Source organism: Pogona vitticeps, chromosome 5 (assembly GCF_051106095.1).
Source record: "Pogona vitticeps strain Pit_001003342236 chromosome 5, PviZW2.1, whole genome shotgun sequence".
Taxonomy (NCBI): Eukaryota; Metazoa; Chordata; class Lepidosauria; order Squamata; family Agamidae; genus Pogona; species Pogona vitticeps.
This window is the reverse complement of record NC_135787.1, coordinates 181,133,336-181,155,979: the sequence shown is the minus strand read 5'-3', so window position 1 is coordinate 181,155,979 and position 22,644 is coordinate 181,133,336. Positions and strand designations below refer to the sequence as shown.

The following is a 22,644-nucleotide window of genomic DNA, read 5'->3' as shown; positions in this document are numbered from 1 at the left end:
AGCTCTCAAATTGGGAGGGGAGGGAATTCCAGTTGGTTGCCTGCTGCCTGGAGCGAGAGTGGGCCCTTCGGAGGAGGGGTCAAGGGGGGAAGAAGTGTTTCACCTGGCATAGGTAACAAATCTGTCTCTTAGTAGCCACTGGAATTCTCTTGCAGAGCTACAGGACGTCCTCGCAACATGCTCTGGATATAGAATGCTTTTTCTTATCATCTCCACTGCTGACCCTCAACACATTTTAAGGTAAAGGTAAAGGTTCCCCTTGACAATTTTTGTCCAGTCGTGTTCGACTCTAGGATGCGGTGCTCATCCCCGTTTCCAAGCCATAGAGCCAGCATTTGTCCAAAGACAATCTTCCATGGTCACATGGCCAGTGCGACTTAGACACGAAACGCTGTTACCTTCCCACCGAGGTGGTCCCTATTTATCTACTTGTATTTGCATGCTTTCGAACCGCTAGGTTGGCGGGAGCTGGGGCAAACGACGGGCACTCACTCCGTCGCGTGGATTTGATCTTACGACTGCTGGTCTGACCCTGCAGCACAGGTTCTGCGGTTTAGCCCACAGCGCCACCAATCCCACCAACACATTTTACTTGGATATAAATGGCACGGAGCTTCTTAGGAAAAGAGCAGAGGAATCCAGCTTGAACCTGTGCTCTGTACTGAATATGATGTGTTGAATAGCGTAGTGGATATATACACTGAATGGTGTGGCGGTACAGAAGTTCCAATGCTGTACTCGTTGCAAATTCTAGCCCCACCCCCACCCGAGCCATGAAATTCACCTCCTAACCTTGAACAATTGCCCCTCTCAGCTTGATCTACTCCGCGGAGTTGCTCTGAGAACATAAGTAGGGAGGAAGAAGGCCATAAATTACGTGCTTGGAATTCACTGGATGAAAGGTGGGATAGAAACAAACCATATAATAGCCAGAATCCTGGTGGCAAACATAGTATAAGATCTCTGATATTTGACCCAACTCCGGGAGGCAGTGGAGGACAGGAGGGCCTGGCGTGCTCTGGTCCATGGGGTCACAAAGAGTCGGACACGACTAAACAACAACAACTGGAGTGGTCTGGTAGTCCAGATAGGCGGGGTAAAAATCACATACATACATGCATGCATGCATGCATGCATACATACATACATACATACATACATACATACATACATCTCTCGCTTGCATTTACACAAGCCAGAGATCACCTTGTTAAAAACGGATTTTCATTTGCTAAAAGGGTTAGTAGATTTCTCCGTTTCTATGTGTAGGTCAGTAAGCACTAGGACATGGGCAAATACAATACACAGAACATAAATATTAACAGCTGGAAACAAACTGGAAAAATTATGAGAGTATATCTCAGTCTTGCAGTATCGGAAGCAAAGCATAACATGCAGCCTGCTGAGGACCTGAAAAATTGCTCCATGTTTTGTCACAATTTGCTTGGTCAAAATAAAAATACATTTTTAAAAATCCTATTTTTTCTAAGACGCTGACTTAACTTTCAGAGGAAAGAAGAAAATCAGATAGTATGTCTGTTTCATAATAATTTAAATTATCTTGAGCCAAGAAGCTTACATAAAATACAATGTGTACTAATTAGCAATGTCAATTGGCTTACATAGCCATAAATATCCAAATGTATATGCTACACATATAAACTGAAATAAAAGAAATATATACGAGAAATAAAAAAATTAAATAAATATGATATCAACGGACATCTTATGCAGCTCTTATTTACGTAGATACAACAAGAAGCAATTGACTGCATGTTCTCTTGTGTTGGACAACTCAATTTAAGAGAGTGGTCTGTATGGCCAAACTCATTTTTTTAAGAGAGCATCCACATGCCATTTCATTGACATGTCCATACCAAAAAACATTTCACATCATAAGTACATGTGTCAAAGTCAAATTTATGACACATGAACAAGTCCTCAGAGCACTATATGATTATAACACTCCTTGGAAGCTTGAGGCAATGGTGGTCAATCACATCTGACATTTATCCCTGAAGGGATTAATGCCAGTGTGAGATCAGAAAACCTTTTCACATGTACAAGAGAAAAGAAGAAAAAAGGCTCATCTAAAGTTTGGGAGAGGATGCATGGGAAACAGCACCACTTTAACCCTTAATATCATAATGAGTCAAGGCAACCTCAAAGTGTGGCTGGTTTTCAGATGCAAAGCAGATGGCAACCTCTGCTTTTCTTGTGTCTGTTAAAGACACTTTGCTTGTGTGTATGTGTTGGTGCTGATACAGATATCTACTTTGCCTTTCTCCCTACCTTTCTTTAAGAAGGATAAGGTCAGCATTGCAGTCAAGACAGATTCAATGCACAAATAGAGCTAGGAGCAAGGAGAGGCTGAAAGCTGTTATTCAACAACAAAGGAACTCTTCCAAGCTCTGGACAGAATTATTAAGGCAGTTCTAAACCACAATCTGGTTTAACTGTCAGTATGTTTTGACAGGAGATCCTGGAAACTAGCTATCTGAAAGAGGGAGGAGGAGGAGAAATTTGTTAAAATTATTCCTAGCATCATCATATTGCAACTCCCAAGTCTCTGATGGAGGAGGATTATGCCAATCATAACATTATAAAGTTACATACTGAAGGATCCCTGTATCCATGGGTGATGGGGGGGCGTTGGAACCAATGCTGAAAATCATGGGTAACAGTGAGCATTATACAGTGGTGCCTCGCAAGACGAATGTAATTCGTTCCGTGAGAATCACTGTCCTGCGAAAAAATCGTCTTTATTCGTCTTGTGAGGCATCGGTCTCGGGGGGGAAAACCGTCTTGCAAAGCATGGCCATAGAAGAAACCATCTTGCGAGGCACCATAGCGATCGCAAAAAACAATCATCTTGTGGGTTTTTCGTCCTGTGAGGCATTCGTCTTGCGAGGCACCACTGTACATTGTATGGTAAAATTTTAAAAATTCAGGAAAAAAGCGTATTTTCAGATGTATTGCCAGAATTGGCCACTAGAAGGAACAAGTGACCATGCTATTTTTCAACAACAAGAATATATTTAATGGTCTCTGACTCCCTCTAGTAGCCACCCCTGGTAACTATGTTGTGAAAACGTGTTTTTAGAGTTTAATATTTTCCAAAAGCGGATAAGGGAAACCGCGGATACTGATGCTGTGGATATGAGAGCCCTACTGTATTCTAAAAGCTATTTGGACACCTGCTAAAAGAATGCATCCTGAAGTGTATGAAGTGTACTGTTCCATTGCCCCAGGTGCAGACTGTTGCGTATTGCTGGTTGCATTGTATAGAGACGCTACTCTTGCATTCGCCAGTTGTGCTCCAGATCTGGAAATAAACGTGCTCCATTGCTCTTGTATCTCACCTTTCAGAAGAATCAGAATGCAACAATGCAAGAAAAACAAGAACACCACTATCTTTCTAGATGGTGATACATGGCTCCTGTAATCCCCCTTTTCTTGCCACATTTCATTAACATATCATTTACATTCTCCTACACTGATACAGGAAGTCTGGATGGCAAACTCTCTTCAGTTGCCCGGGATGTTCACAGGATCAATCACAGCTGTCTGCAATTCCTTTTCAAGTAAACCAGGAGGTAGGCTGTTTCACCCCTACAGGAAGTAGAAAAAAACAGGGGTTGAAGAACTGGAGAATTTTTTATTTTTTATTTTTTGCAAAGCAAAGCGTGCTGCTTATATACCGCCCCATAGTGCTTCAAGCACTCTCTGGGCGGTTTACAAGTTAATTATGCAGGCTACACATTGCCCCCCCCCAGCAAGCTGGGTACTAATTTTACCGACCTCGGAAGGATAGAAGGCCGGATCAACCTTGAGCTGACCCCAGGTCGTGAGCACAGTTTTGGCTGCAGTACAGCAGTTTAACCACTGCACGTAATTTCATTTTATTAAAAAAAAAAATCCAAAGAACAGTTTAGAGGCTTACAGTATCAAAACAAAGAAAATAAGGAATGAAGCAGTTAAAACAGCAATAAGACAGTAGAATACAGTGGTGTCTCGCTTAACGAGTGCACCGTTTAACGCCGAATCCGCATAGCGATGTGTTTTTTGCGATCGCTAATGCAATCACATTGCGATGTTTTAGATAGGGAAAACATCGAATTGCGATGATCGGTAAGCGTTTCGCTTACCGATCTTCGCATTGCGATGTTTTACAAACAGCTGATCGGCGGTTCCAAAACGGCCGCCGGGTCAACAAAATGGCCGCCCGCATCTTTTTCGCGCCCTGCCCTCGCTTACCAGGCGGCAAAAATGGCGGCCGGATGGAGGATTCCCTGCAGAGTGGTGAATTTTTCCCCAATAAGAACACATTAAACAGAGTTTAATGCGTCTCCCCCCCCCCGCATAGCAACGAATCCGGATAGCGATGTTAATCCTGGAACGGATTAATGTTGCTATGTGGGGCACCACTGTATTTCATTAAAATCACTGGGATAGCCTAGTAATTTAAGCTGGAGAGGAAAATGCTGTGCAAAGAAACAAGACTAATTTCATCTTAAAAATGAATACAAATATCCAGTCATCCAAAGCTTGCAGGACAATATCCAAAGCCTATGTTAGAAGCAGCTCATCCCAAACAGAAAGGCTATTTTGTTTCCCATTCTGAATGCCTTCACAGCTTCTCAGGGCCTTCTAACAGCATAAAGAGGAAAAAGTAGGTGTTCCTCCTTACCAGCGGAGACACGCTCTTCCATAGGTACATTTGACATCATCCCAGGATACCTATGAAGTATGAAGCACCAAGAATGCACTCATGAGACTTATTTGAAACCTTAATCACACTCATTCTTCCATGCATGACATTTCATATAAATGATATTAAACTTTGTTTCATACAGGGATGGGGGTTTATTTTATTTTATTTTTTTGGCCCTCTAGAAAATGCTGTTAGACTGCAATTCCCCATTATCTGGCCAGCATAGATAGTGGTGAGGGATCATGGGGGGTTGTGGTTCAGTAACATCTAGATCAGTGGTTCTCAAACTGTGGTCCCAAGACATTCTTGGACTGCAATTCCCAGAAACCTTCACCACTTGATGTGTGGGTCCGGATTTCTGGGAGTTGCAGTCCAAGAACAACTGGGGACCTAAGTTTAAGAACTACTGATCTAAATGGACATACATCGCTCATTCATTGTAATAGATCTGGACATAAATTTGGTCATTCTTGGAGAAGACTCACTAAAATCAATGGGACTCATGTACCATTTGAGCCTCAATTTTTCTCCATATTTAGCTTATAAAGACAGTGCTACAAAAACGGAAGAGGGTAGCGTCCTGTTACAGCAATGTACTGTAGTCTTCGTAAGATGTTGAGAAGGAATGCTGCAAACAAGTAAAGCTAGGCTATCAGATGTTACATTTAACCGGTTGGTCTTTCCAGTAAATGTAAACAGGCAATGAAATGCTTTTTTAAGCAATAGAAAGGAAAGGAATATGTAATGGTCATTTGATTGCATCTCCCTGCCCCAATCAGTCCTTCCTCCTCTAGAGTCCCTGTATCATCTCATTAATCCTGTCTCTCAGTGGCTACAGTGTATACATGGAGGAGAAATGCTGTGATTCCTGTTAACTGTAACGTACTCAGCAGAAGTCTCTAAAGTTATGTTGTACAAGTTAGTGAAAGAATATACAATTAGCATTTGGACAAGACTTCCACCCCATTAAGCAATGTGACTGCTATCTTGAGTATGAACTACTCAGAAACAGTGATCCCAGGGGATGGGGTGGTGGGTGGGTGAAGCAGTTATTGGACAGTGCTCACATCTCTCTATGTGTATGTGTATTTGTATGCTTGCTTTGAGTTGCAGGGAGGGAATTTCTGAGCAAAGGGCTGCCTCGCATTGGGCATGCATTCATACAAATATCACAGAATTTAAATGTTGCATGCTATAACCCTTCAATTAGCATTGGTGCAGATTTCAAGTCACAGTGCACTCAATAGTTTTACTCATGAGGGAATATTTTTTAAATTACCGAAGATGCTTGAGTTTCAGATTTATGTTTCCAATCGCTTTGTTGAGAGAATGGTTACCGAAACAGATTTTGTTTGACATAATAGCCTTGTTCAGTTATAAATATCCAGAAACGTTCCTCTTAGGTACAGGGGGGAGCACTCCTGGCCCACCTCCCATTGTCTGGATGGGGAGGCTAACGAGGCTGAACAACAAAACCTCCACCATCGGAGATGGATCTCTACATGAGACCCTGCAAAATGAATTTTCCAGGTCACACTTTGAGCCTCCGAGGTGTACTGGAAGCTTCCCTGTTCAGAATTTGTACCCGCCATAGGTTCAGGATGACAGAAATGGTGGGGGAAGGGCAGGACTTAAGCCAGCCAGTATTCTCAACTATTGATGACAGAATAACAGAGGGACTGTTTGAAGGACTGGAAGCAAGAATAACTTTCCTTATAGGTCTGGCTTCCTCACCTGACAGACACTGGAGTCATTGAAGCAATACCACTTGCCTTCCGTGAGACTCCACACATACGCACAGTAATGACCAAAGTTTGCCGATCCTGAGTGTGCAACAACTGCAAACAGATCATATAACCCATTGTCCTGGAAAGAGCCAGACAGAGACACTTTCAATGGGAGCACAAACTACATGAAAAACTTCATTTTGACTCGTTGTTTAGTTGTTAAATCGTGTCCGACTCTTTGTGATCCCATGGACCAGAGCACTCCAGGCCCTCCTATCTTCCACTGCCTCCTGGAGTTGTGTCAAATTCATTTTGACTACAACATACCAAAAGGGGACTACAATTAACACTATATCCTTTCTGGGACTGATCCTTTGTTATCCAGACAAGATTCATGGTATCTGTGAAGATTCCCAGTCATCCATTATCTGGAAGTTGAGTCATGGCAACTGGACTTATTAGGTTGAAACCTTTCACTACTTATCCAAGTAGCTTATTAAGTCTGAGGAGAGTTGGTAGGAGACTCCTGATCTATCCTCCAGGTTGGTTTCGATTCCCCTTGGTCTGAATAGGCTCGTTAGATGGACAAAAGGACTGGGGGTGAGGGATAATGCCACTTCTGCAGTCCTTCTCCACCCACTGTCACGGGTCATTGACAGTCATTAACCATGGTCTTTCCAGTGTGTAGTCCTGATCTTTCTTGGGTCTCCTATTTATCATGCTGCCCTTGTCCCCAGAAAGATCAGGACCACCTGAGCAGGCATTCTAAATCTCATCAGGCAAAAACAAAAGAAAAATAAAAAAATAAAAAGAAGACAAAAACATTGTGGCACCTTAAAGACTAAGTGCTGCATTTTAAGGAGAGCTTCCGTGGGCAAAGTCCACTTCCTCAGATCTGAGGAAATAAACTTGCCTGAGGAAGTGGGCTTGGTCATGAAAGCTCTCATTAAAATACAGCAGTTAAGTCTTTAAGGTGCCATAATGTCTTTGTCTTCTTTGTTTTATTTCTTATTTTTCTCCTGTTGTTGCCTGATATGGTAGCACAGACTAACACAGCTGCCTCTTCTGGATCATCTTAATATCCTAAAGCTAAATCTAGATCAAAGGAGGGTCCTTCAAGGAGGGACCTGAGTTCTGTGATAGCCACACTCTGTACATGAGCAAGTTCCTGGTTCAGTCCCAGGCCTTTCCAGAAAGCTCTCCTGACCTAACTCTGGAACTCTGTTGTCCACCAACATTGATGGCATCAGGCTACAATCTGACTGGGCACAACAAAGATGGGGGAAATGTGGCTAGACTTTGTCATACTATATCCCCCAGAATCTCTCAGCAATGTAACTAGGACTGATGACAGCTGCAATTCACTGCCTCGGCAACCACATATTCCCCAGCAGTCTTTCTAAGACCAGAATAAATGAGAAGGCAAATGAGTGTCCCACCTTCTCCTGGACATCCGGGCAGTACTGTTCTGATGTCAGGATTTGGTTGAAATCCAGGCTCTGTGGGAAAGACAAGGAATGGCTGATCTTCTTTGTCCTGTTGCCGTCTTTGGAGCAGAAGCGCATCAGGTGCAGGATCAGTGTCTGGGGCAGATGGGTTATTTTCATGCCCTGCAAAATCAAGATCTATCAATACTGCAAAGTGAAGAACAGAATGCAGAGGGCAGCATAAGTAAAGAGAGACTACAAATCCACAGTAATTACCTGCGCACTCTACCTTTAGCACATCTAGCTCTTGCACAAAGCTGAGAAAAGTTCCTCTCTTTTTTTTGACTGCAACACTCAGAATCCCCAAGGAACGTTCTCTGCTCTGGTCCTGAATTCAGCAAATGTACATCAGTGGCCTCATTTAAAGAATGCATTTGGCAGCAGCGATAATGCTATCTTATGAATTCTTCAAGAATGAGGCTAAGGTATAAATATCTTTAAAATAGTCAGTCTTGTCCTAAAATGGAAATGACATGGAGTGCCAAGAAGCAGCATTCCAGAGAAATATGGCAACCCTTCCTTAAAAACATACTCTTACCCGCAGCCACGACGTTCTCCTATCACACTGCTCACAGCGGCATGCACTTCCTTCGGTCAGTAGCTCCAGTGCAAAAAACGCATGCAATGCACCTTCCTAGAAATACGGGAAGGCATTTTAAAAAGGAAAGAACAGAGATTAAGTCCTTTTAATCTCAAACTCCTCCACATTTCTTCCGTTTTAAGCCAAATTATCAACCCATGCCCCTTGCTGTTGGAGTTATTGCAATCTTACATGCTGCCTTTAGTAGGTTTGGCTGGGAGGGACTTTTCTGGGTTTGGGTGACTGTCAATCTATCCAGTATTAACCAATCGTTCCCTCTTGCTTTTGAGTTCCAAGAGAGCCCCGCCTCTCTGCTAAATATTTTGCCCTCTCTGTTATCACTTGACAGGCAAAGTCTGTTGAAGTCTATTGCTGAAAGCAGTCATGTGTGTCCATTTACTGTTTGATCTGTTCAATTGGAAGTAATGAAATGTTTTATTCTTTCTCTTACAAATGTCTCTGAGTTATTGCTATAAGTTATGAGAGAAAAGGAGTAGGTTGCTCTGGAGAACATGAGGCTATTCTGCTCTGTAAATCCCTGCACTTCTGCTGTGCAGTTAGAGGAATTTAACCAAAATTCAAATCTCTGCAACACCTGTTTGGTGCCCTTCAGACCTTTTGGACCAGAACAGCCATGCACGTTAGGAATGATGGGTATCATTTTTCCAAATACACCTGTACTCCTTCTCAGCTAACATATCAACTTTCAAATCTGCTCTCCTTCAACTCTCTCTTTCCAAGATAATTTTATCTTAGGAGCTTTGGCTTCTGCAGTTTTTTCCACACGTTTCGGGGTACAGCATAGAAAAGTTATATTTTGTAGTTATACCACCCAGAACCCATGAGTGAGCATGGCCACCATGCTGGCTGTGGGATTCTGGGAGTTATAGTCTCCAAATCTAACTTTACCAAGCTCTGTTATTGCCTCTGCTCAGCAAGACCTTTGCTTTCTTTCTGTACTTGGAATAGATGCATGCCCACTATAGAACAGGATATATACTTATTATTTATTTATTGAATTTATATCCCGCACCATCTGGCGACCAGGCCATTCTGGGTGGCTAACAACAACATGGGGTCACAAAGAGTTGGACACGACTTAACGACTAAACAACAACAAACAACAATATCAGCAACAATGTGGTGGCACGACAGTGGGCAAGCACCCTGTCCACCTCATTGGACAGGGTGCCACATTAGAAGCCGAGCTGCAACCTCTGTATTAGAGAATACTACAGACATACCAGTGTCCTAAGTGGCTGAGAATCAGAATCAAACATTGGGAGTGGGAGCATCAGCATGTTGCTGTCCTTCTTCATTTCAAGCAAACAGTTTTGACACACTGTGTACTCCTGCAGCTGGATGGTGTACAGGAGAGTTAAACTTTCAGCCTTAGAAGGAATGGACACAGGAGAGAAGATTAAGGAACTGAATGACCATTCTGTTCTGTGTTATTGCATAATAACTTCAACAGATGCGTGGCTTCTGATTTGACTTTACACAGATCTCAAGATGGTACCTATCCACAGTAAGAAGGGAAAGCCATTTAACCCAGTTCCCTGTGTAACAACAGAATCCTCCATTCCACAGACTTTAACCACAGAATCCTAACTTTGCAGAATTAGAAAGAATCCCAATGCCATTTACTCCACAGGTAAGCCATTTCTGGCAGACAGCCATCTAGTCTCTGTTTAAAGACCCTTCAAAGAATGACAGTCCACCATCTTCAAAGGTGATTTGTTCCACCATCAAATGGCTTTAACCATCAGGAAGTTTCTTTTAATAATTAGTCAAAATATCTTTTCTATTTGAATTCACTGTATTGGGTCCCATTCTCTGCAACATCAGAGAAAACCACACATGCTCTTCCATCTAATAGATGTTTATAGATCTGAAGACAGCTACGACATTGCCTCTTGATCTTCTCTTTTCCGGGCTCACCATGACAAATTCTCCTAACTGTTCTTCATAGGATTTGGTTTCCAGATCCTTTATCACCTCAAATGCAAAGGTAAGCATTATCTTCATTAGACCCCTAAAAAATTTACAACTATAAGCTAGCTTTCAACCCCCTATGTGTCTTCATCGGGCTGACCACCAGAGACCACAGTGTGTACAAAAAAACCCCAAAATTTCCAAAAAAACACGCCCATGTATGTGTGACAGGCTCCTGTCCCTTCTGTGATGAAGGAGAATCTCAAAGCCCAAGATTCAGAGATTTAAAAAATCTGAATTCTGGAAACAATGTGATAATCATCCATCCAGAGAAAGGGCATAGAGTGCAGTCTCGCTGGAAATCAGGATACAACTTCAGGTTTTTGGGCCAGAGTCCTTCTTTGTCAAAACATTTTACTGTTGACTTAAAGCCAGCACCTTGTTTTCTTCCCATCATTTGGCTCTCCCAGACAGAGCACTTGTTCTCTATATTGTACCTTCATTTACCATTGGTGTTATTGGTATTTTCTTGCCACCCACATGAGGCTTGTTTGAGTAACAGCACTGGCAAAAACTCATGCCTTACTGTGTTTGAGAGTTTTTCCTTCCTTCTTCAAGGAACAGTTTATTTTCTTCCAGGGTTTGTCCTAGGAGTAAACTTTAGCACAATGGTACTTTCCCTTAAAGATCATTTCCATTGGTCAAGAGCTTCTGGCGAGAAGCCTCAAGTCAGCAGGGAAACAAACAGCATGCTTTAGAAAAGAAACTAAGGATTTCTAGGATTTGTTCCAGTGACCTATTTTTCTGAAAAGTTCCTTTTAAAATGGAACTTTAGATGCCAATCCTGGTAACACAGACTCTCCTTTAAGATGAACCACGGCCAACAGCAACCAGCTGAAGCCCAACATGAAGAGTACAAAACACAACTCTTCATGCTGAGAATAGCTGCAGCTGTTGAATTTCCCTAGTACAAATGGGACAGAGGGAGGAATCTGTTTGCATTAGTTTTGGAAGACTTTATAAAATATAAAGTATTTCTTCATGTTCAGGATGGAAGAACTGGTGATTTTAAAAAAATTCAAATGTAGGAAAAAGCAAAACTTACAGATGTCTTATCCATGTTGATTAATGTAGCGTTTAGTTTTTGTATTCTTTCATTTTTTTTAAGATGCTGAGCCTATTAATTTTTAAGTAACTACTTCACTTTAAAATTTAAAGCATATATTTAAATTAAAATATAAAAAATTAACCTTCAATAACTAGATGTAGCACAAATAAGTAACTATAATATTGATCACCATATATATCAAGGAACAAGCTAGAGAGAAAAGGATAAATCTGAACAAAAATTTGGACAATCTGGCTGGGAGTCTGGATATTATAGTCTACAGTACTGATTTTCAGCCTTGGTGGTGTTCTTGGACTGCAACGTTCAGAAACCCAAGTCAGCACAGCTAGTGGTGAAGGCTTCTGGGAATTGCAGCCCAATAACACCTAGGTTACCCAGGGTACAGAACCACTGTTATAATCTAAACCAGTGATTCCCAACCTTAGGTCCCCAGGTGGTTCTGGACTACAACCCCCAGAAATCTTGGCCAGCACCCCATGTGATGAAGGCTTCTGGGAGTTTTAGTCCAAGAACATTTGAGGCATGTTTTACTTTGCCAATTCAAGATTCTTACCAGATCTACGCTTGTAATTTGGTCCTTAATTATATTCCATAGGATCAAGAAAAGGTGAGCCGCATCATACAGAACAAACACTAGGAAAAAGCAGAAGTTAAATCAACATTTAGCATATTCAGTAATTTTGTTGGCTCCTGAATTCTCATTTATCTCACCCAATTCCACCACTGTAACTTTCCAACTTCCAACTCTCTGTACATTATTACTAGCCGAGAACCCAATCATGCCCCAACACTGTATGGGTTTCTCCCCCCCCCCCCATTGATCATCAGGTCACCTATTCCTTTATTCCTAAGTAATATGGGGGCAAATGAATATAAATCCAACGAGGATTCCTTCCAAATTACTTTTCCCAATGAGAACAGAATGCCTGCAGTTGCTCCTTACATCTCACGTTGTGCTTTGAGAGACAGCAGGCAAGATCCGTGGGATGCACAGACTTCTGTTTGCTTCTCTGCATCTCCTCCAAGAGCAGCAGCATTTGGTAGGGGACACTTGCCTTCTGCTCGGCAGCATCAAAAGGCACTTCAATTCTTCACAAGAAAGAACAGAAACAACAACCACACTTAATAGTCAAGGTGAAAAAAATCTGAACCCAAACCTCTCACTTCAAAACTCTGGATGATCTCTGCCAGGGGTTTGCTGAAGTCCCTCATGCATAGGGTTGCCATGGATTGGAGGTGCCTTGATGACACATAACAAAAAGTAGTAATCATCTGTGGGATCAGTATCTGCTGATTATCCACTGGCTGAAAATACCAAATAAACCCCTCAGACATCCCTATTTTCTATTCATTTCCAAGGTGTATTGACCAGGACTGGCCACTAGAGGATGCCAAAAACCATACAATGCATAGCATTCGAATGGATACCTCTACATTTTCCACCATCCATCGGGTGGGGCTTGGAACTAACCCCTGCAAATACTGTGGTCCTACTGTATCCCCTTCTCCCACTTAATAAAACAGCTGAAAATAAAAAAAGTCTGTGGTAGACTAAAGCTGATTTTGGTTATTTACTTTTTGTATGTTTTACTGCTCATTTCCTCTCATGAGCTCAAAGTACAGGCATAGCTCTTCACCTCCTTTCTATAGTCTTATCACAACAACCCTTCTTCTGTGCAGAAGTCAAGAAGAGATGAGGATAAAATATATTTATTACTCTGAAGTTTACTCTGTGAATGAACATGGCATGAGAACGCTGAGGTGTAGTTACAAGTTCAGTGGATCCACCTTGGGTCTTCCGAAGGAGAAAGGCAGGGTAAAAATATTTTAAATAAAATAAAATAAAATAAAATAAAATAAATAAATAAATAAATATTCTACTTAGCTACAGTATTCATATTTTAACTAGCTATACACCATATAGTAGTGGGACATGGTAGCGATGCGGGCTAAACCGCAGAAGCCTGTGCTGCAGGGTCCGAAGACCAAGCAGTCGTAAGATCGAATCCAGGCAACGGAGTGAGCGCCCGTTGCTTGTCCCAGCTCCCGCCAACCTGGCGGTTCGAAAGCATGCAAATGCAAGTAGATAAATAGGGACCACCTCGGTGGGAAGGTAACAGCGTTCCGTGTCTAAGTTGCACTGGCCATGTGACCACGGAAGATTGTCTTCGGACAAAACGCTGGCTCTATGGCTTGGAAACGGGGATGAGCACCGCCCCCTAGAGTCGAACACGACTGGACAAAAATTGTCAAGGGGAACCTTAACCTTTACCTTTACACCATATAGTAAATGTGATTTTAATAACATAGGTTCCAGATTTATTGTTTTGTCCCTGTTTTCCCCCCCGCTGTCATTTGATTGTCTCTCCTAGGTTTTTAGAAGCGTCATAAACTGGTTTGCAATTTTTCAAAAATGAATAGCCATAGAAAAATGTCTCAGATAAATGTATAGGAAACTTTAGGGCATTCAATGCATACCATATACTACAATAGCTCTGTAAAATCACCAGTTCTTTCATCCTGAACATGAAGAAATACTTTATATTTTATAAAGTCTTCCAAAACTAATGCAAACAGATTCCTCCCTCTGTCCCATTTGTACTAGGGAAATTCAACAGCTGCAGCTATTCTCAGCATGTTGGGCTTCAGCTGGTTGCTGTTGGCTGTGGTTCATCTTAAAGATTATTCCCATGCTAAACAGCCCTTGGGATCCACACCTCTAAAACTGCAAGTCTCTTTGGCAAAGCTGGCTGACAGGTCCAACCCATATATTACCCAAACAAAAGGATTTTCAGTTGAAAGTCAGGCAGATATGGCCAAAGCTTACTTCCTGTAATCAACACTTCCAGAGCCATTTCCTCCCAAGGAAAAATGAGGAGGAAAATTTTTCCTTAACCATGCACCACTCCTAATTAGTGAATTAAACTGAAGAGTCAGCTGCCCAATCTCCTCAGCCACCAAGCATAATAAATTGGGGACCTGTCCCTTTTCTCTTTAGTCACTCTGAAGAAAAGCTGAATGAAGAAGTCTTCCCAGCTCCTAAAACCAGTCTTTCAAACCACTACACAAAGCCAGATCTAACCTCCAATTTGGTTTCAGGAAATCAGTGCAACTTCAGTCAGAAATGTGAGACCAGACTCTGTGCTCTCTCTCCACTCACCTCCGGAGAATCATAGTGAAGTGTCTGTTCATGAAGAACACTTGAAGCAAAGAGTTGAGGCAGCAGCTTAAGCCAATATTGTACAAGCCGACAGCCCCTGAAGGCAAGAGACAAAATACAGAAAATGCATCTTTGACAAAGGAAGGAAATAATATACAGATTTAAAGCGACAGTCCTGCACAAACTGACTCTGAACAAAGTCCCATTCTGAATGCTGCCAGTAATTACTTCCATGTAAACACAGGGTCAAATTACACAATTCTATGGATAATTGAAGTGAACAGGGTAATTTTTAAAATTTGCTTTTGTTTTGACCTGATGTGGTAAATAAAATGTACACTGAAAAGAAAGCATAAACACAATCAGATTTGCTTATCTTCAGTCTTGATTTAGGAGAGAAGGGATACTTTGGCCCTCCAGATGTTTTGGGCTTCAGCTTCACTGGATGCTAAACACTACCACAATTTCCCTCTAAAAATCTCCAGAAACAGGACTATGAGAACAAACAAACCAGAAAAGAGCTTCTGGGATTGGAACAGAAAACCAACTTGAAGTCTACAGGAGGGGTGAGTAGGTAAATGCAGCCCTCCCACTGCCCTCGACTCCTCAGGGGTTATACCACCCACTGCTTAAATTTGGTGGCTCAAACCAAGGACCTGGCTAGGGCCACCAATATCTCATGGCAACTCAAATGGTCCTCTCTGGTGCAGGAGGGTGCCAGAGTACCCTCCCATACCACAGAGTCCTGTGGACTGGCAGGGCAGAGCATCCTCTTTCCTCACCGGGAAAGCAGGGTTGAAAATACTGTTTGTATGACAGCTGCGACAAGTGTGAAATTACAACAGGGTATTTCTATTGGCAGTGGCACAGCTGCAGATTTGGGGGCAATAGAGGATGATGGGGGGCAAATCTAGGGTGCTGCAGCTTTAATAGTTGCTTGGAAGACAAAATTTCAGCTGGTGCAGCATTTTTATACTTGGAAATTCCCCCCATACACCGATTAAAAGTACAGGAACCCTGTTCTCCTTTTCCACTGGTTATCCTAGCCAGATACAATTCATACTGTAATATGCAGTGCAATGTAATGGATAAAGTGACAGACTAGGATTCAGGAGATTCGGGTTCAGATCCCTACTCAGCCATGGAAGCTAATGGGTCGCAGGGGGCACTGCTAAATCCACTTCTTAAATATCTCACTGTTCTTGAAAGTCCTACTAGGATTGCTATAAGTTTGTTCTGACTCAACGGCACATAACATACGCGTGCAATGGTGTTGTCTATTCATGGATAAATGTCCCCCCCCAATGGATGTCACTCACACAAAACGAAGACAAAGGAAACAGAATTTAACAGAAGCAACAATAACTACCAAAGTTAACAAAAAGCAGAAATAAGCAGTACCGTTTCTTAAATCAGCCATTCCCCAGATTGCTTTCAGCTGCTCTTTGCATTTTGCTGTGATATTCTCTGCACATTCCTCCTCCTCCTCCTCTTCCTCTGTTTGGACTGCCATCCTTTGATACTCGTCCAGCTTGAGTGACCTCCTTCTCTCTGCCCGTCCAAATCCTTGACCCATTAATCACACTGTGCAACACAAGAAGACAAAAATCCAGTTGCTTTATTCCCAAACAATAGTAGGTTCCGTGTCTCTTGAGCAGGGCTTGGAAAAGTTTGTTTTTGTACTACAACTCCCAGAAATATCTCCAAGCCAACATGACCACGTATTTAAGGAAGGTCCCTAAGCTGTGGCTTTTGGACAAGGAAGTCATTAGAAATGAGTTTCCCTTCATAGCTCAAGAGCACACAATAATTGTCCATTTCAGGAACAGAAACTGGGTGAATAATTGATTTTCACTGTAAGGAGGTGGGGAATTGAAGAAGACCAAGGTTCTTCCACGTTCAGGGATTCTGTGGTGGTAAGGTTGGGATCTAGTCAATAGAAGGGCAGTTTAATAATTGATCCCTTTTTCTAAAAATGTTTTATCAGGTAAACCAGTGGTCAAATGCCTCTCCTTTTTTATGGAAATTTCTCTTGCAGTGGTTGAACTATTTTGAGAAAAAAGCCAAAAGAGGTAATCTAATTCAACATCCTAATGATACAGCAGATCTGACTACAACAGCATCTCTGATCGGTGGCCATCAACCTCTACCTAAAAACCTCTTAATAAAGAAGCATCTTCTGTTCCCTCTCTTCTACACAACTTGTACGCCTCAGGATATTCTTCCTCACATCCTGTCAACATTGTTTTTCCTTGTTATTTGAACCCAGTGGTTCAAGGTCTTACCTTCCACATCAGAGTCCATCAACAAATAGAAGCTCACTAGAGGTGCGAAACTTGCAAAATCATTCCGTAACTATCTCACTTACCTTGAAAGTCCTATTATGGTTGCCGTAAGTGCGTTCTGATTTGATGTCACAAAACCTCATTTCAGTATTTTTTTTAGTTTATGGAATGCCCTGAGGATTCCAGTATGGTGATATTTAAAAACAACAACACTGGATACTTTCATTGTAATAATTCCTCCTGATCATTTTTTATTTGAAGGTCAGGAGAGAGATAAATTTCCCATTAAAAATGTTTGGATTCTCAGGACTGAACCCATTTTACGGTTTGCAAAACACCACAAATTTTCCGTACCCTGATTTTTTTTTTACTTGGGCAGATCCATGAGGGAAAAAGGACGGGAGATGAAGGCAGACCTTTAAATGGGAGCAGCCTTCCCTTTCCCAGAAACACACCAAAGGTTATGAGTTACGTGAGAAGACACCTCCATACCTTTTAAAAAAAATCTACAATCATTTTTCACCCTCAGAAAAGAAGCTTGCATAGGACCATTTAGGATTTAGGAAACTTATTTTTGTTCCCTAGGATGCACTTCGTAAATAAGAGCTAGACTCTGTCTAGAGGGGCGAGGTATAAATCGAACAATAAAATAAAATAAATAGACGCTCCTCACGTTCAGTTTTTGCAAACGGGTCAATACCTCCCGTTTTCTCTTCCTCCGAATGACAAGAAGCGACGTTTTCTCTCAGAAACCAGGTGCGCGAAACGCCCTCCAAAGGTCCCCCAACCAGAGCGGTTTGAAAACCCAAAGAAGAGCAAAGGCGCACGTTTCGAACCCAAAGCAATGCTGGCAGGCACTTACTGCGAGCTGAGGGGAGAGGTGCCCTGCTTCCCTCCACTTCCACTCCGGTTCCGCGACGGTGGCAAAGGAACAGCCCGGCTCCGCGGTCGACGGCGCTCTGCTTTTGACAGCCGAGCGCTCCCTCCCGGCTAGAGGGAGCCCGGCCGAGTTTTCGTTTCCCAGGCGAGGAGAGCGCCATGGAAAGTGAAACTTAACTGCCGCCAGGCAGCCCAGCCCCTCCTCCCTCTCTGGCAGACCCGTTTCATCTTCCAACCTCGACACGCCCGCCCGTTACGCGGAAAGATCCGTGTTTGTTCTCCACAGGTTGCGTGCGATCTCTTCCCGACGGCGATACCGGGCGCGCTTGGCGCGTTAGAGGGATCGAAGCTTCGAACTCGGGGCGGGGGGGGGGGGATTTCCTCTACCTTTTTCAAAGCTAGAAAATGCTGAGGGACGGTCGCCGACCCCAGGAACGGCGATAAAGCGTTCCGGGACGGGACATGGAAGTAATTAAGGGCTTGGAAACGTTACTTTTTTGCCACGACTCCAGAACGCCAAGAATCGCCTAGCTAGGACGTTCTTGGAATTGTTTAAAACAGGGATCAGGGAACTTTTATACCTTTTACCCCCCCCCCAAAAAAATAATTTATATACACCAACATTACCCCCTTGATTTGAAAGGAAGGAAATCATGCATTATTTGAATTCAAAATCTTATTGAATCTATTCAAAATTACTTTGAAAGCTTCAACTTAATTGAAAACTTCAGGTTTTGGAGAAATGATGTTGCTTCATCTTGGATATGGGAGCATCAATATTGGGGCTCTGCTCATCCTCATTACCCCCAGAATTTTCATTTTTACACCATTTGGGGCAATTTACCCCTGTTCCCTGACCACTGGTTTAAAAAGAGAGAGAAAGCTTCCAAATTATGAAGAAGAAAAAAAGCATGTGCTGGTTTAACCCCTTATCCAGTTAGATCGCAAGTTAAGGCATATGTGCATTTTCTTCTCTTACAAGGCGTTTTCTCTGGGCAGAAAAATATTTCTCTGCCACTTGCCTGAGTAGAGTGGTGCTATTAGGTGTTGAAGTGAGAGACTGACTGCCATAGTATCCTATCATTAAAAGCCCTGCTCGGCTCTTACAAACTCAAGGCCATCCATGGCTTCTTTTATGGACTGAATCCATCTCACACACTTGGCTTCTTCTCCTGCTGCTTTCAACTTTTCTTAGCATTCTTTTCTTTTCCAGTGAATCTTGCTGTCTCATGATGTGCCCCAAGTATTACAGCCCCAAGTTTGGTCATTTTTTTTTTTGCTTCTAGGGAGGGTTCAGGCTTCATTTGATCTAGGACCCACTTCTTTGTCTTTCTGGCAGTCCATGGTGCCCGTAAAGCTCTTCGCCGGCATTATATTTAAAATTAATCCATTTTAAGAGTGCCCAGATGAAAAAAAGACGATATAATTTTTGTACGTACTTTTAATAGTTGCTTAGAAGAGGACATCTTTGTAGGTGCAACTTTTAATACACACCACACCTCTTGGAATGTCTTTATTCACACAACTATTAAAGCCACAGGAAATCTATCATTATCTTAATCTGGCCACCATGCTGTTTCCTGGCTGGTTCAGTGGGTTTTACCTGAGTGTTGACTTGAGCAACCAATCCAGTGGGGACTCTTCTCTAGCAAAAACCTACTGTCTAATAAGAAGGGAAATGAGTATTTTCTTATTTTTTGTTTTTACAAAAGGAATCCAGCAGTTTTACCAATTTATTGTAAATTGCCCACTCATCTACCAGTAAGTCTTGCTCTGCTTTCTGCCTATGCCTGCAAGAGACTGCTAAGCACTTACTAGATAGTTGGCAACATCGCAATTAGCATGATTTACTATTGACTAAACATACTTAGGCCAGCACTGCTAGTGTGCATATTGGAATTTTTCTTTTCCCAAATATACTGTGGAGAAGTGCCTCTGAGCGTATGAACCTTTGTTCATCAAATCATGTTTCTACATGGCTAGACTTCCTCTTGTCTTATCCGCATAATAAGGATGACACTCTCTGCATTTGATTGTTACATGAGGAATATGGAAGAAATCAATTGTATTCTATAAATAATATAAAATAAGGTCCATATTTTTTCAGGCACAGAAATACGGAGCTGTATATTCCGAACTGGTCTTATCCCCGAGATTGTATAAGAAGTTCAGATTCTGAGCACTTCTGCGCACGTCTTCCCATTTTAAAAAAAGAAAACCCTACACTATTAATATTGGTTGGATTTGTGGACATTCAGAAGGGGAAAATATTTCTCTCCTTGTTGTGAAAGCTTGACCTGCTGCAAAACAAATTACTATTACAATATTTTAAAAGGCACAGCAACAGGGAAATCCAAGTATTTCTGGAATTTGGCAACCCTACTACCATGTTTCCCGAAAAATAAGACAGGGTCTTCTATTAATTTTTGCTCCAAAAATGCATTAGGGCTTATTTCAGGGGATATTTTGTTTTTTTCATGTACAACAATCTACATTTATTCAAATACAGCCATGTCATCTTCTTCTGTTGCTACACAGTGGTAGAGGGCGGGGTTTCACTTAACTGGGGCTTATTTTTGGGGTAGGGCTTATATTACGAGCATCCTGAAAAATCATACTAGGGCTTATTTTCAGGTTGGGTCTTATTTTCGGGCTTGCTTGCAACACATATACTGTAGCTGCCTAGGTCTTACGTAACCCAGGAGCAATGACCCTTGACCTTACTCTCCTTAAAGGATGTTTAGGGGGAACATCACTGAAAAGTACCTCATAAAAATGCATTTAGGATTGCAGTCAAAAGAAGAAAGATGTTTCTAGAGTGGTATTGATCCTGCAGCACTTTTTTCTTTGAGATCAGCCCATGGTTTCTTGAAATTTGATGAGTTCCCAAGCACCGGTGGATTTCTGAAGACAGAACCCATGCAGAGTATTATCTAATACTGATCCAGTATAAGGATTCCTTGATGCTCTCTTTCTCGTTATCCACTGGAGTTCCATTGTTGGAGTTTTGTGGCCGAATCCCTGGGCTGTGAGATAACCTCGGCTCACGGAGACCACACCCAACATAACTTGTTTAAGTTTCATTTCTTGGCTGTGGCATGTCAGGAAAGCAAATATAAACCAAAGTTACAGAAGAGGAGGAGCTCAGCCTAGGCAATTTCCATCATCTGCTGTGCTGAAGTCTTGGCAAGGCTGCATGAAGAGAGCTTGGCAAACAATAATCTAGTGTGGTGAGTTAGGAGGGCAAGTTTTGTTCTTGTTTATTAAAAAAAGCAGAGTAGCCCCTCTGTTGAAAAGGGGACGTGTAAGGGCTGTGTGGATTGAATGATGTCCTGGAACCCAGGAAGTTTGGGTTGCTTAGCCATGGAAACTCATGGGAAGTTGGGAGTGGAAGTGGGTAAACCACTCCTTACACATAAGCTTGAAAGTGCTATTAGGGTTGTTATAACTCAATTCCAACATGAGATGGTACACAACAACAATAATGTCTGTGTTTGTGTGGTACCTTTGGACTGTTAAAACATCAGAAAGCCACTGAACATAAACCACTGCTATCCATTCCATCGTTAGGCTTAGAACAAAAGGATTAGATCATCTCTGCCTTTAAAGGTATTGTTGTTGTTGTTTAGTCATTAAGTCGTGTCTGACTCTTTGTGACCCCATGGACCAGAGCACGGCAGGCCCTCCTGTTTTCCACTGCCTCCCAGAGTTGGGTCAAATTCATGTTGGTAGCTTCGGTGGCACTGTCCAACCATCTCATCCTTGGTCGTCCCCTTCTCCTCTTGCCTTCACACTTTCCCAACATCAGAGTCTTTTCCAGGGAGTCTTCTCTTCTCATGAGATGGCCAAAGTATTGGAGCCTCAGCTTCAGGATCTGTCCTTCCAGTGAGCACTCAGGGTTGATTTCTTTTAGAATGGATAGGTTTGTTCTCTTTGCAGTCCAGGGGACTCTCAAGAGCCTCCTCCAGCATCACAATTCAAAAGCATCAATTCTTCACTGGTCACCCTTCTTTATGGTCCAGCTCTCACTTCCATACATTCTAAAACATATCTGTAAAGGTAAAGGTTCCCCTTGACAATTTTTGTCCAGTCATGTTTGACTCTAGGGGGCGCTGCCCATCCCTGTTTCCAAGCCATAGAGCCAGCGTTTTGTCCGAAGACAATCTTCCGTGGTCACATGGCCAGTGCGACTTAGACACGGAACGCTGTTACCTTCCCACCGAAGTGGTCCCTATTTATCTACAGTACTTGCATTTGCATGCTTTCGAACCGCTAGGTTGGCGGGAGCTGGGACAAGCGACGGGAGCTCACTCTGTCGCGTGGATTCGATCTTACGACTGCTTGGTCCTCTGACCCTGCAGCACAGGCTTCTGCGGTTTAGCCTGCAGCACCACCACGTCCCTCTTAAAAAGGTGTAATAAATGTGAAAACTGCTCAGCAGGATCACCTTTGACTCAATTTCATTTTAAAAATATAGATCATATAACCTTTAAAAAGCAAACATAGGGGAAAGTATATATAGTTCCTTCATGGGGCAAATCTTTTTCAGAGGTGCCGTTTACCTTTTGAGACCTGTGTGGAGAAACTCAACCTCTCCACCAGATATCTGAAGAGTGTAGATGCATCTCAGAGCTGGAAAAGTTACTTTCGTGGACTACAATTCCAAGCCTCCCCCAGACATCATGCCTGCGCTAAAGGAAGAGCAAATTAAGGTTAAAATCGTAGAATAATAGAATAATTGAGTTAGA

The 22,644-nt window shown here is 42.4% G+C and overlaps 1 protein-coding gene across 1 annotated transcript; it reads right to left on the bottom strand.

Annotated features, from left to right (window-relative positions):
- Nucleotides 1–1,535: 1,535 nt before the first annotated feature.
- USP18 (ubiquitin specific peptidase 18) lies at nt 1,536–18,014 on the bottom strand. The gene is made up of 11 exons (XM_072999800.2): nt 17,880–18,014; nt 16,134–16,316; nt 14,733–14,829; nt 12,516–12,661; nt 12,126–12,205; nt 9,753–9,899; nt 8,467–8,562; nt 7,881–8,051; nt 6,449–6,580; nt 4,691–4,740; nt 1,536–3,612 (listed from the first exon to the last, which is right to left on the bottom strand). The coding sequence occupies exons 2-11, from the start codon at nt 16,306–16,308 to the stop codon at nt 3,558–3,560; spliced, it is 1,149 nt and encodes a 382-aa protein (XP_072855901.2). The 5' UTR covers nt 16,309–16,316; nt 17,880–18,014; the 3' UTR covers nt 1,536–3,557.
- Between the last annotated feature and the right edge of the window lie 4,630 nt (nt 18,015–22,644).